General features: G+C 40.1%; 1 protein-coding gene across 1 annotated transcript in view; it reads left to right on the top strand.

The window, feature by feature from the left end:
• The window catches only part of LOC124170033, a 39321-nt gene that overhangs the window by 23701 nt on the left and 1271 nt on the right, over positions 1-14349 (top strand). Inside the window, exons 6-8 of the mRNA XM_046548718.1 lie at positions 852-1034; positions 8067-8237; positions 13383-13701. Of these exons, the coding sequence (XP_046404674.1) occupies positions 852-1034; positions 8067-8237; positions 13383-13701 (673 nt within the window). The remainder of the gene's footprint in view (positions 1-851; positions 1035-8066; positions 8238-13382; positions 13702-14349) is intronic.

Here is a 14349-nt window from a genome sequence, read left to right as displayed (position 1 = left end):
CCTCACAATTCCTACGTGAAAAAAATGTAAGCGTATCATATGTGGGGCATTTTTTACGGTGGGAATGCCAAGCTATGGCATAAATACGAGTTCCTGTCTTCATCGACGACAATAGCAGCAGTGACGTAAATCCTTCTCCATTTTTGTATTTTCCAGCATTTGCTTTTCGGCTTCGCTATGGTGGTCACCCGGGCGAGCGTCGCCTGGGCATCATCCTAGGTTCTTAGAGTACAGTCTTAAGAACCTTGGGCATCATCATCGCTGAAACATCGTCGCAGTTACAGGAACCAAAATTATTGTGAACTCGGCGAAAAAAGTGACGACAAAAACTCCGAGTTCTACACGGAAAAATTCCTTGAAATCACTTGTTAGGTTCCTGAAAACCATTATGCCAAGTAAAACCTTGCGCACCTACGCAAGAATTCATTTTGCAGAAATTTTTGCTAACATCGTAATCGCAATTATCAATAAACAACACTGTTTTACACTTTGTATAGACTGACTATATTACCGCCCACAAAACGAACAACCTGCAACGCCCGCCGCTTCGCCTTTTTTTCGCGCGAAATTTGAAAGACGTGACCAAGACGTGACGTTAACGCGAAGCGTAGGTGCGATAAACGAATGACAGTCTCAAAAGTTCCGTGACGTTATCGCGAAATGACGTTAAACGGGGTGACGTAGAACGAGGACTCACTGTAATAATGTGAGTTGTTGATTGATTAAGTTCTCGTATCGGTTGTGTCTGTATGATTTCTTCAAAAATAGAATAATAAGAATGATAGAAAAACACAACAAAAACTGCGGTTTCCTCTCCGCAGGAGGCTAATCATTTGTTTCCCTCTGCGCAGGATACTCCAGTCGAGAGGCCTTCAAAAGTGAACAGGAAGGACGCTGGCTCCCTCGCCGTGGGCCACGCAAGGGAGGTGGCCTCTGGGAGCATCCGCAAGGGAAACAACGGGGGGAAATGCGTGGATGCTCCTGCCGGGAGAAAGATCGTGGATGCTGCCAAGTCGTCTGCTCCTTTGGCTGAGGTGGGTGGATCTGTTCATTGCGAGGTGCTTTTTCTGAGTTCACGTGAATTGCACGTGATGGCAGTTAGTTATGTTTTTAAAAAGAAAGATACAGCAAAACCTCTTTACATCGTAATGGAGGGGACCAAAATTTGGGCAATTAGATGTATGGAGGTTCACTATAGAGAGGTTTTAGTGATATGCACCATTTTTTCATATCCTTTGGAAAGGAAAGGCACTACTGTCTTTAAAACCATTATATTTATGTGTTTAAACACACATGCATGCATCAGTGAACAAATGTTTATTCTTTAATAATTACAGAAAGTGAGCGCTATCGCTTTGCGGTGATTCGAGAGAAAACAATGTAAGCTCTCTTAATTGAACAGTCACTTCAAATGATTAGGATAGTTGGATACCTTTTTCCACTGTTACTTATTTACTGTTAGGTATGCTCTCATATGAAAAAAAGGCCACAACTATTGATTAACGTGAAAATTACAGCATAATAAGGTATATAAGAAAAAAATGATTATAAGATGCTTTTTCCGAGTTTCTAAGGCTTCCAATTTTTTTTCTCCAGACCGTAAATGAATACAGTGGGAGTTAGGGTTCCTACTTTACGGTGCAAACCTGAAAACCGTGACTAAGCCGTGAATGTTGTCCACCGTGAAGAAAAAATTCACTAACTCCTATTAACTTTGTGTGATTCCATCAGAACTTTTCCTGGATATCACACAATTACTTATACCACTTAATTTTTAAACAGAGTGTGACCCGGGTTTCAATGAATAATCATCATCTCTAGGCGTAAATTATGTAGGTTTTTTTATCTTATTATTGCTACCTAGTGACTTGATGAATTTTAAAACAGACGCCAGAATCACCATGACTATAGATCATGTGGCCACAAACAACCAATCAAAACGCTCCGTTTTTGATACATTTAAAAAAAGCGGGCGAAAAAATCCAAGCATCCTCAACCAAGCGCGCCTTGGTATTCATTTGTTTCATCACCTCAACCACCACGAGGAGCCACTATAGGTCACGTGACCACAAACAACCAATCAAAACGGTCGGTTTTCGATAAATCGGTACAGGCGGTCCTCGACATTCGTACAATTCGCACTTTTGTACGTTTAAAATTGACACCTTTTACTTGACTTTCGTACGCTAAATACGGACTTTCGGACGTTGGTCTGCCATTTTTTTTAAATTCCCGCGATGTTTATTGCGCATCCCAACATTCAATTGTTTCAAATGGCAGTATATGCGAACAATACGAACGTATATAATTAAGGAAATTGTTGGTAGTTGACTATAATCTAGGTGATTTATTTGGGAGAGAGACTGCCTGTGATAGGCTCCTTTATCAAGAGAAGAAAGCCTTCATTGGAGATATTTTTCAAAAGAAGTTGACTAGACATCATTGCAAATAGCTTTCAATAAAACTAGTAAGATCTTCTTTCTAATTGCGTTTTTTCGTTTGAGTGCTGTTTGCACTCCTTCAGCAACGATATTGCATGATATATCACACGAATTCCGTTTGTCTTTTGTCTTTTTTTTAAAAAAAACGTCCGAAATATACGCGATCACGAATGTCACCTGCCAAATGTCGAATTTTGGTGTAAAAATTAAAAGGTATCCAGAGTGCGGGTTCAACAACTACATTTTGTTATGCTTCTTGATATGTCTTTTTATTTATAGTGGACGTAATAAGTGGAATGTCAACTTAAACGCCAAGAGGAAGTTTCACTCGATAGCCAACGGAGTTCTTGTTTTTTTTTTACTTTTATTTACATTTTCTGCAAATTTTTCAAAGAAATTATAGATGATTTGAGGAGTTTTATTGACATATTATTAAAATTAAGTCAATTGAAATGAATTCCGTGGAAAAAAAGGCTTTAGTACGTATTTTCCGCTGTTTTGGAACGTAACCCCTAAATAGAATGGAAGTCAATGGTTCGACTTTCGTACAAGTTTTCAGGAACGCATTGTGTACGAAAGTCGGGGACCGCCTGTATATCAAATCGCAAAATTCAATTGCATGCTACCCAGGAAAACTTGCCATTAAAAAAACCTGGGAAAAGCCGTGAATTTCACCACGAAACCTTAAAAATATTTCAATCATATTTACGAAAATTATCTGATTTGTAACTCGAAGTTCGGTTCCCACGCAAAATGAGGGTGCATGCCATATGCTTTGAAATATGAGTTTTCCATTGGAAATTTACTTAACCCTCATATGGATTATCTGCGCCTTAGCGGCGCTCGTGGTTTTAAAAGTGGTGTAAAACTCTTCCATTCCAATGGATCATTTTGAAATTTTCAGTAGTCTATTTTTTCTGCTTTCTTCGTCTACACATAAAATTTTGTTTGAATAGTGTCAATAATTTACATTTTATTGGCCTCTAATGAAAAAAGTTACGTCGTTGGATTTACTGCGCCGCTGCGGCGCTCAGTATTTTCTCGTCACTACGTCGTGGACTGCACTCTCAATGTTCATGTCAAAGCAATTATGTTTCGTATGAAATGCTATAATCTATTTATAATATTATTATTTAAATTTCTAAACTTTATAAACAAATTAAAATTGTTAAACAAAAGGAAAATATTACTATACCAATTTTGCTTTCTATTTTCGCTAAGAATCATAATGTTTGCCTCGATATAATGTTCATTGACAAAACTTCATCTTTTTGCAAGAATTATTCATAGAAACTCATGGCAAAACCAGGTTGTTTTTTCCATGGCATCCGTCTTAGTTTTCCTTGGGCACTTCCGCTCCGCGTCCACGTACCTGCCGTGATGATAGTCACCTTTGAATAAATCCCAGTGTTACTCTGTTTAGAATTACACCAAGTAGCAATTCTAAGAAAATTTTAACAATGCATTATCTGAAATCGTAGAATAATGCTTCCTCACCGCTGTGTGAATATTTCTCGTTGAATGAGCAACTGTAACTTTCAAGGAGATTCAGAGGTTTCACCGACTACCGTGAAGAACACGTTGCACGGTTACTGTTATTATGTCTTGTACCCCTCATTAGAAAATATACCTCTGCGGCTACGATAGTCAATGCAAAATTGCTGACGTTTATATAATTACCGATGACGTGGCAATTTACAATTGGGGTGAAATCAAGACCCAACTAATTGTGTGATAGAAAATAATTTCTCTTTCCTGACCATTAGTTTAGTATTTACATAGTAAAAATCGTTTCATGATGAATAGGAGAATAGACAATTTGCCGTGGAGTGAAAATTTGTAAATATATTTCTGGTTTCTTTGTGTACTCAAATGCACAGATATTGGGATTTTAGTAACGTGAAGGGGTGAGTGAGGAGGAGAAAGGAGAAGGAATGCAAGGGAGGTTGTTTTGAGGTGAAGGGGTGGTAGTGTGTCGACTGCCAAGGATCAGGGAATACCCAGATCGTTAGGCCAGGTAAGAGTAGAAAACCCTTATCGCGAATAAGGTTGGGAGTGCAAGGAGACAATAGGGTAGTTTCCTTCATCAAAGAAAACAAAAGGCATTGATGGTGATTCGTTACCCACCATTAGTGTATTCATAATACACAAATTATTTGGTTTTTGAAATACCGGTTTAGACGAATGGCAAGGGTCAAATTTTATCCTCATTTGAAAAAGGCCAGATTGGCGCCCATGCGATTCCACTCCACGTGACGTCACAGGGACCTAGTTTCTACACGAGAGGATAGGAGTTATGCATCGTCAGAGGCTACCAATGCATGCATGAGTCACAGAGCTCAGGGAAACATGTCTTAATAATCACCTATTAAAACTGGCTAAGGTCGGAAAGTTTTCTTCGATTGATAAGGTATTAATAAACCTTTTTTAAGCCATGCGCTACCAGACAGGAAGGTACTCAGCTACCCGTTAGCATCCTGCGTCCTATCAGCGCTCAGAGCCTCGATCAAGGTCACCTACCAGGCGGGAGGGGGAACCAGAAATGCGTCGTACGGACTTTTTCCCTTCATTCCTACTTACGCGTCGCGTTTTCGCGCGATTGAAATTTTTCACTTTTCATTTGATCACGAAAAATAGATATCGTCATTTAAAAATCTAAAAGCGTGAAATACGTACTCCAGGAGTAATAATCTTTCGATTTAGGCAATAAAAAAATAATAGGAAACCACCCTATTAGATACAATAGCCTGCTTTTTCTTTATCTCTCCATCGCTGCATGAGGGACAGGGAACAAGACCCTTGTCAAAACGCCTCGCTGTGGCCCTCCCTTCATTCCAAGAAGGTCCAGCTCGGGTGTGTCATTAGGGCGGTTCAATCAACTTTTGTGGGAGGGAGGAAGAAGGTGGTGAATGACGAATAAGGAAGTTTAGTGGGAAGGTATGGATAGTCTCAATGTTTGGGTGAGTGAAACGCTACGGAAAGAAAAGGTGAGGGAAGTCCTCCCAGCTTGAAGGTATTTTTGTCACCCCAGAATATTCTTCCTTCAGTCCCTCACGTAGAGCTGGACGAAAGAAAATAGGCGCCTTTTCCTTCTTCCCTATCACCTATAACCCATACTTCTAAGAAGTTATTTTCTTAGATATCCCACCAATCCAGGAGTAAAACCTCATCTGGTACACTCCCACGCATCACATTTACTCGTCCATCCATAAGGAAACGTCCTCAGTGAGGGAATGGGGCTCCGCGGTCGAAAAAAAATATCGGCTCTTCTAGCTCAACCTCCGAAGCGGCGTTGGGTTGTTGGACACGTCGCTAACTATCCCATATTCCTTATATTTCAAAACCTATAAGACTTTATTTTTTTAACTATAGGTTATGAGCTCCCAGAATATTCGTAAGATTTGCCTTGATTGCCAGAATGCTGTAAAAATCACGAAAGTAACACTCGTCTCTTCTCACTTCACCTACAGCTGTTTCATTATTAACGTTTAAAAACTTATCCTTCTGTATACACTGCAAAGATAAAACATATGGGTGGACGCAGTGAAGAAAAATTATGTCATATGGGCATAAACGAATTTTATTCGGTACTCATTTTTAGTATTTAGATACACAAAATAATAAACAATATAAACATTAAAAAGCTGGGTCAGTCCAGCACTGCATCAGAAAAAATATTTCAAACAACCATTACACACGAAATTAAAACTTTCATTCGAAAATAACAGATAAAGGGAGCAGAAATAGAAAGCATTACGGCAAAAAATGGAAAAGAATGCAGCGTTCAAGATTTTTTGTTATAACTTCCACAACAATGGGTTAAATCTAGCAAAACACGGTGAGAAATAAAGATAATAGATGTATTTACCATTATCAATCAGAAAACTTGTAAATTCAGGCTAACTTTGAAAGATAATAACAAAAAATGACGCGGCGCCGCTGCGGCGCCGAAAATCCAACGACGTAAATAAATTTGTAAATCCATATAAGGGTTAAGGAAACATTTCTACGGCAAATGGGCTTTCAATTTATGGCAATAGCTCTCAATAGACTGCGCTCACCTCGTTTTAATTTATGTGAATAATAAAGTAAAAGTGAAAATACAGTCGGGTCTGGATTTAACGTCTTCGCATTTAACATTTTGATGGCACGAGAACAAGATGGCTGCCAACGTCGCATGTTCCATATCTCGGCCAATCTTGTCCTTGCAGCGTGGAAGAACTGGTTTCGACCGGGACTGGAAATACCTACACGCATTATTGAATCATTGTATGGAACAGAATGTGGGCCAGCCACAGCAAAACAAGAACAGGCCATGCACGTCATGGAAATGAGGATGCTGCGATGGATCCTAGGCATCTCTCCTCTTGATCATGTCATGAATGAAGACATCCGGAAAAGAATGGGAGTTGTACCAATCGCGGACAAGATGCAGGAGGCTTGACTGCGGTGGTATGGGCATGTGGTGCGTAGTGACGAGAACTCCGTGGCGAGAACAGCAATGCGGCTGAGCCGTGAAGGACGCCGACCACGAGGACGATCTAAGATGCGCTGGCTCAACAGAATAGGGTGGTTTCCTATTATTTATTTATTGCCTAAATCGAAAGGTTATTACTCCTGGAGTACGTATTTCGCGCTTTCTTTAGATTTTTAAATGACCATATCTATTTTTCGCGATTAAATGAAAAGTGAAAAATTGCAAGCGCGCAAAAACGCGACGCGTAAGAAGGAAAGTCCGTGCGATGCATTTCTGGTTCCCCCTCTCTCCTTGTGAAGTGACCTTGATCGAGGCTCTGAGCGCTGATAGGACGCAGGATGCTAGCGGATAGCTGAGTACCTTTCTGGCTGGTAGCGCTTGGCTTAAAAAAGGTTTATTAATACCTTATCAAACGAAGAAAACTTTCCGACCTTAGCCAGTTTTAATAGGTGATTATTAAGACATGTTTCCCTGAGCTCTGTGCCTCATGCATGCATTGGTAACCTCAGACGATGTAAAACTCCTATCCTCTTGTGTAGAAACTAGGTCCCTGTGACATCACGCGGAGTGGAATCGCATGGGCGCCAATCTGGCCTTTTTCAAATGAGGATAAAATTTGACCCTTGCCATTCGTCTAAACCGGTGTTTCAAAAACCAAATAATTTTTGTATTATGAATACAGTAATGGTGGGTAACGAATCGCAATCAATGCCTATCGTTTTCTTTGATGAAGGAAACTACCCTATTAAGGCAGACGTGAAGACCATCAACGCCAACGCCAAGACAAGTAGACGCCCTGGATTGAGCCAAATGGTGAAGAATTAGCAGATCAGCGAACCCTGCAATAGTGCGGGACAAACGCTAGGACGAAGAAGATTATTTAATCATTTTGAACATTTTTCACCCTTTTTTTGTCCCTGAACTGAAATGTTCACTTCTTCACTTCACTCTAATGAACAGTTAAACCCACCTCCATACTGGATGGAAAACAATTTCGTTATACCGAATATTTCGTTATACTGAATATATAGTTATATGCGTTCGTTATAAGGACATTTCACTGTACTGTCGTTGGTGGACACATTTGTGTCCTAGAGCAATGAATTCTCTTCCACTCGACTGATCGTCATTCCTTCCCTCACTGCTAGGTGGCTGGTGATGCTTCGAGGGAGAGTCGGACTGAACAAAGCCGTGCTATTCTGACCAATCAGGATGACTCCAGCGGAGGATTGGTGGGGGAGCTACGTGCTAGTAACGCATTGAATGATGGCGTAAGATCCCAGAGACACAGGAAAAGCGGCCACAAGTCACTGCAAAGGGTGAGTCACATCATTTTCGTTTCATTTATAAAAAAATCGAAGGTTTTTCTTGGTTTATGCCGTAATTTTTAAAAACAGTGGAACATTTGCCATTATTCTCCAGTGCACTAGTTAGTCTAGTGTTAGTTCTGGTGTACCCTACTAAAAAAAACTCATTCTACATTCAAAAGGTTTCTGGAATTTCTCCCTTATCTCGACAATAAAGCTGATATTTACTACCTGACTTATCTTAAGCCTGAATCACACGATCATTTTATCCGCCATTTCGGAGCGATCACTATCTAGATCACTGGAATGATCAATATGGTGGCTCGTTTTTTCGAAAATTTCGTTATAACGAATATCCTTTTTTTTTTTTTTCGAAATTTCGAAAAAACGAGGCACCAAATTGATTTCGAAATTTAAAAAAATACACTGTTTGATTTAATGAACATTTGCTAGATAATACTAAAACAAACCCGCCTTTTCTGACTGTAGTGGAGGTGAATTTGACCCTAGAGGGACATGAAACCGCCATTGTGAATCCTGAACGATAGATACCATCTTCAGTGATATCTTCTTTCACGAAAATATGGTCAATGCAGTAGGCGATGGAATCGAAGAGCATACTCTCATCCTAGTGACTACCTATGACGATTCCAGACATGATTTCCACGTTCTTTACTGAAAAACATCTCTATTTCACGTCGTTTATCGCATGGATGGGGTAAAATGAGGAGGCGTGTGTCGGGTTTCCTACCCCCCCCCACCACCAAACTGCTTTCGGAGACACAATTAAAGGTCATTTTCTCGATAATTAAAAGCAATAGAGCTGACGTATTTGGTCTAAAATATCAAGGAAATACCAACGTTACACTCCATTGGAAAAAAATGAGTGCTTGCTAAAACCAAATTAAATTATTTACGTTTTCAACGTTTTTCGTTAAAAAATTTCGAAGATTCAAGACGAAATGGCGAACAGAAGATATTGACCGATTTTGTAAAAAAATCGTATCTGTAATACCCACCCGGGTACGCAACTTTTGCCGGGTATTACGATTCGCTCCTAAAAAAAAAGTGGCACCCTAGTGATAACTCGCAAAAGATCGTCGCCGGCAATTGTTTTTTTGCGAATACACTAATAATGAGGATTCCTGTCACTTTTTTCATCACTCGTCCTTTGTCGCTTTTTCCGTCGCTAAAACACTGTACCAGCCAATCGGAACGCTTTCTCGTACGGAATGATTGCAGCGCAACGTTTGGCAATCGTGGGAACGACATAGATAAATCCTGAATTCACACGATCATTTTTTTGTCGCGAAAGTGATCACTATCGTCTAAACTGGGATTTCAAAAGCCAAATAATTTGCATATTATGAATACACTAATGGTGGGTAACGAATCGCAACCAATGCCTTTCGTTTTCTTTGGTGGAGGAAACTACGCTATTATAACCAGTCCAGTATTCACTTTCCTAACATCAAGTATGCCATGAAACGGAGTTACCCGTTAACCACTCATAAGTTCATTAAGTCAGTTTTTTAAATTATATATATTCATGCTGAGAACCTGTCCCGTTTCGTCATAACCAGGTTAATTTGCAAGAGCACAAGGGCTAGTGCTGCCATCTATGTTTTAGGGCCGCATTCTTAGTCGACCCTCTTAGTCCAACGGACCCCGTATTCATCATTAGCCCCTTACATAAACCGGTCTCACCCTACATAAGTCACATCAAGCACTACATTTTGTTGGAGTGTGTGATTTTTATTGTTTATGTTTCATTTATACGGTTCATATTAATATTGCCAGGAGTCTGTTTAGTTTACGATTGTTGTCTTTGTTTGTTGCTATGTTGTTGCTACGAGCAACCATACCTTGTCTTTCGCGAGTCTTAAGCAAAGTAAGTGAAATAGAAAGACGTTCAAGTTCCTTTTATGCGTTCTGCTATCTGTGTGATTAACTAAGAAGGAAGAAATTAGTTAGTAATGCAACATATTTGGCCGTTTTTGGAACTAAACATGCACTACTTGATGTAGGGTACCCGAACCAACCCTAAATCCTACGAAAACATGGCGGCCAAAATTCGTACGCTGATATCTTCGATTAAATAATTGACCTTACAATGGATATTAAGGGAGACGAGGTCACACGTACCATTTTAAAATGTGCAGTAACACAGCGTAAAGGTAATGATACTACCACATTATACCCATCAAGTGAAATAAAAAATAAAATTGATTGCAGCATAATAAGTACAATATTGCAGTATACATCACCTTGTTTCTATGAATATATAATAATACTCGCTGCGCATAATTGCATTTTTGGGGGGTGTATGTGGGTTTACTGGGGGTTTATAGGTTTGTACTGCCAGGGATCATCAATCGTCCACATCAATTCCGTAGCGATGAGTGGTAAGGCTTGGAAAAGCGGCGAAATTGTGACGAAAAGTACCCAAAAAGGCTACTTATATGCAAATTTTAATTTTTAGGGGAATCGGGGAGTTAAAACATGATGATTTTCTATGGTCACATCCATTTACTATCATATCTAAGAGTATTTGCCCCTATAACATCCATATTTCGAGAGTAATACAATAAAGTGTAAATCTCTCCCCGGGAAAAAATTAGTAGTGCCCGCCATTTTTATTTTTTTGCGGTTATATTGATTAAATCATTTAATAAAAGTTCATGTTTTCTGAAAGACAATGCAAAGTTGTATGTAACTACAAAGTTTGAAAGAAATCAGTCAGGATTAAATTGACAAAATCCTGCGTTAATCTTTTGGAAATCGTAATTTTCGGTGATATTCGGAATATTTTAATTTTTTTCGAAGTAGTCAAGGACGACAAAAGGAAACTGTTACCTATATTTCGTAGGCGATGTTATGAGCATATATAATAATCATTTTCGTTATCATACAACTGAAATTATGTCGAGGGGAGCGGAAGGGATGAAATTATTTTCGAAAAGCCATTTTTTGGATGCCATTTTGGCTGTAATTTTCTTAATAAGAAACTAAGCACAATACATAATTACGTGCCCACGTTCATCAGCTTTCAAAAAATGCATCAACAATCCATTTGGCACTCACGGTTCGCGTGCAGTAAAATAAAAACCGAAAGAGGGTCCCCGGAAAAGGCGCGATTTCGGCCATTTTGTAGACCTACACGTGGCGTATACTTCCGGTTTTCGGATTTTTCCTACGGATCATTTTGGGTTTCCCGCACGCGGGAAGCTCAAGCTCTCCAGCTCGTCTGGAAGTGGTCGGTAATTTGTATCAATCAGTGAGTCAGTTACTCCAAGCGCTGTATATAATAGAGATTTTTCACGTTTGGCACTTGCTATACTCCTGGGAAACCAATACTTTGTTTGCGTATAACCATAGAAAATGTATTTCATGCCACCATCAATGAATGATTGTTATCATGTATCAGCCTCCCTTCACCCCACAGACCACCCACTCAAACTTAACTCCAGAATTAATAGCAAGAAAGAGACAGGAACAGGCGCTTTGGGACATGCTGAGCCCAAGTGAAATAAGCCAGTACGGCTGATACACTACGTCATATATATTATCTATACATTAAAACCTCTTCACATTGTAATGGAGGGGACCAAAATTTGGGCAGTTTGATGTATGGAGGTTCACTATATAGAGGTTTCAGTGGTAGGCACCATTTTTTCATATCCTTCGGTAATGAAGGCTCTATTGTCTTGTAAACCATTATATTTATGTGTTCAAACAAACATGCATGCATTAGTGAAAATGTACTTATTATTTAATGATTACAGAAAGTGAGCGCTATTGCATAATTTTTACCATGATGCGGGAGAAAACGATGTGATCTCTCTAAATTCACTTAAGTCACTTAAAATGATTAGGATAGTTAAGGATACCTTTTTTCTAATTTACTGTTAGGTATGCTCTCATGTTGCACAAAACGGAAAAAAGTAATGATTATGAAACTAATGATGAAAATTAGAGCATAATAAGGTATATAAAAAAAAAGTGAAGCATTTATTGCTGAAAATGTCATTCCATGTAGGTAATCGCGGCTGCATTAATGGTCTCTAGTTGTCTCAGTACGATTTGCGGAGGTAGTTAGGCTGTCTCGGGGGTGTCTCCTTGGTATGATAAGTGTAGGTTTTACGATATAAAGAGGTTCACTACAAAGAGGTTTGCCTTTAAATTTACATGTAAATCTGACGGGACTGTAGGGGTGGGAGGATGTATGGAGGTTTATGATATAAAGAGGTTCACTACATAGAGGTTTTACTGTATATATATTTGTTGATTTGTATAAACCCCCACCGAAATCATGGTAAGTCTAAGCGTCCTGGTAGCGCAACTGATAGAGCACCTGGCCAGCAATCAGGAGGTTCTGGGTTCGAGTCACAGTCAGGCCGCAATTTTACCCTCTGATTTCTGGCTTTTTTCCATCTACCACAGCACCGTTGTCCTCGTCCTTTTTCTATTCCATGTTCCCATCACTTTCTTGTCTTACCTGTGAATTTATTTGCATGTTTGCACTTAAGGCGTCGTGTGTATGAAAGAAGTAGTGCATCGGCCATATTGGCTTATTTCACTTGGGCTCAGCGTGCCCCAAAATGCATGTTCCTCTCGCAGTGAAGTTTTCTCGGGTTTCACACCGGTTCAGGTCCTCCATTTCTCCTTCCAACATTTCGATGAACAACTCGCCCATCGTCTTCAGGGTGTGAAACCCGAGAAAACTTATGCATGTTCCTATCTCTTTCCTGCTATCGTGTGAGTTTGTATCTTTCCTTTCATCCTTGTGTCCTCGTCCATTCCTTCTGTTGGTGAGTGGTGAGCTGCCCCAGTGCCATCTGTTGGTTACTCTCATGGGCCAAAGCAGAGGGAGTTTACTGTGTATAAACCCCCGCCGAAATCATGGTACCTAAATCTAATTGTCCTGGTAATGCAACTTATAGAGCACCTGGCCAGCAACCAGGAGGTTCTGGGTTCGAATCCCAGTCAGGTCGCCTTTTTACCCTCTGATTTCTGGCTTTTTCCATCTACCACAGCACCGTTCTCCTCGTCCTTTTTCTATTACATGTTCCCATCACTTTCTTTCCTTGCCTGTGAATTTATTTGTATATTTGTTAATGTGTGTGTATATATGTGTGTGTTCTTGAAATGTTTCAGAGGAAGAAGGCGAGGGTGGATATGAGCGGGCCAGAGAGTGGGGGTGAGAGGGTGAGAGTGGTCGTCGCTGGCACCGTGAACTACATAGAGGTGCCCGTCACGAGGGACGTGATTGTCCTGGACAAAGGGGAGACATCGTCCGACCCACTGGCCACCATCAAGACGGAACCTGTGGAGGAGGAGGCCCAGCGTCCCTCGCCCAACATCCAACGGCAGCTGCACTCCAAGGGACCCATCTATGACTCGGTCTACTCCAACCTGGGTCCCGTCAAGTCGGAGATCGTGGACGAACCCAAGGCCTCCACGCCGACAGTCAGAGGTATGTTGCGGTGTGCTTGCGCCGTGCGATGCTGGAAAATATGACCGGAAGTTGTGATTCTACGATAAATATTTTCTGTGGCTGCGGTGCAATGGGGTGGTTTCCTATTATTTTTTTATTGTCTAAATCTGGGGTGCCCAAACTTTTTTAACCAAGGGCCACATTGTCAATAATGAAAGCTAAGCGGGCCAGTGGTGCACTACCGGGGGATTTGAGGGGGTATGGAATACCCCCCAAAGTAAAAGGTGGGTCTGGCCCCCCCAAGAATATTTAAGAATTTTTACCCTCTTAGAACACATGTTTATGCTTCCAAGTATTAGAATTTTTTATTTTAGTTTAAGGAAAAAAACACCATTTTATTGTAGTTCATTCTGTTACTAGCCTCATTTTACCTTACAGGTTTACAATAAAACACACGGGACCTATATACAATTGCTTTAATTAACCACACAAGTATAGAAAAACAATAATAACAGCATAACAGGGTAAATATAAATATTAAATACAGAAGTACTCTGAATGCTTGTAAATTATTATTTATTATTTTTTTCTTTTTGCAACTCGGCGGGCCGTAGGTTGGGCAGCCCTGGTCTAAATTTAAAGACTATTACTTCTTGAGTACGCATTTCATGCTTTTAGATTTTCCAA

This window comes from Ischnura elegans, chromosome 13, assembly GCF_921293095.1.
Source record: "Ischnura elegans chromosome 13, ioIscEleg1.1, whole genome shotgun sequence".
NCBI lineage: Eukaryota > Metazoa > Arthropoda > Insecta > Odonata > Coenagrionidae > Ischnura > Ischnura elegans.
This window is presented reverse-complemented; position numbering and strand designations above follow the sequence as displayed.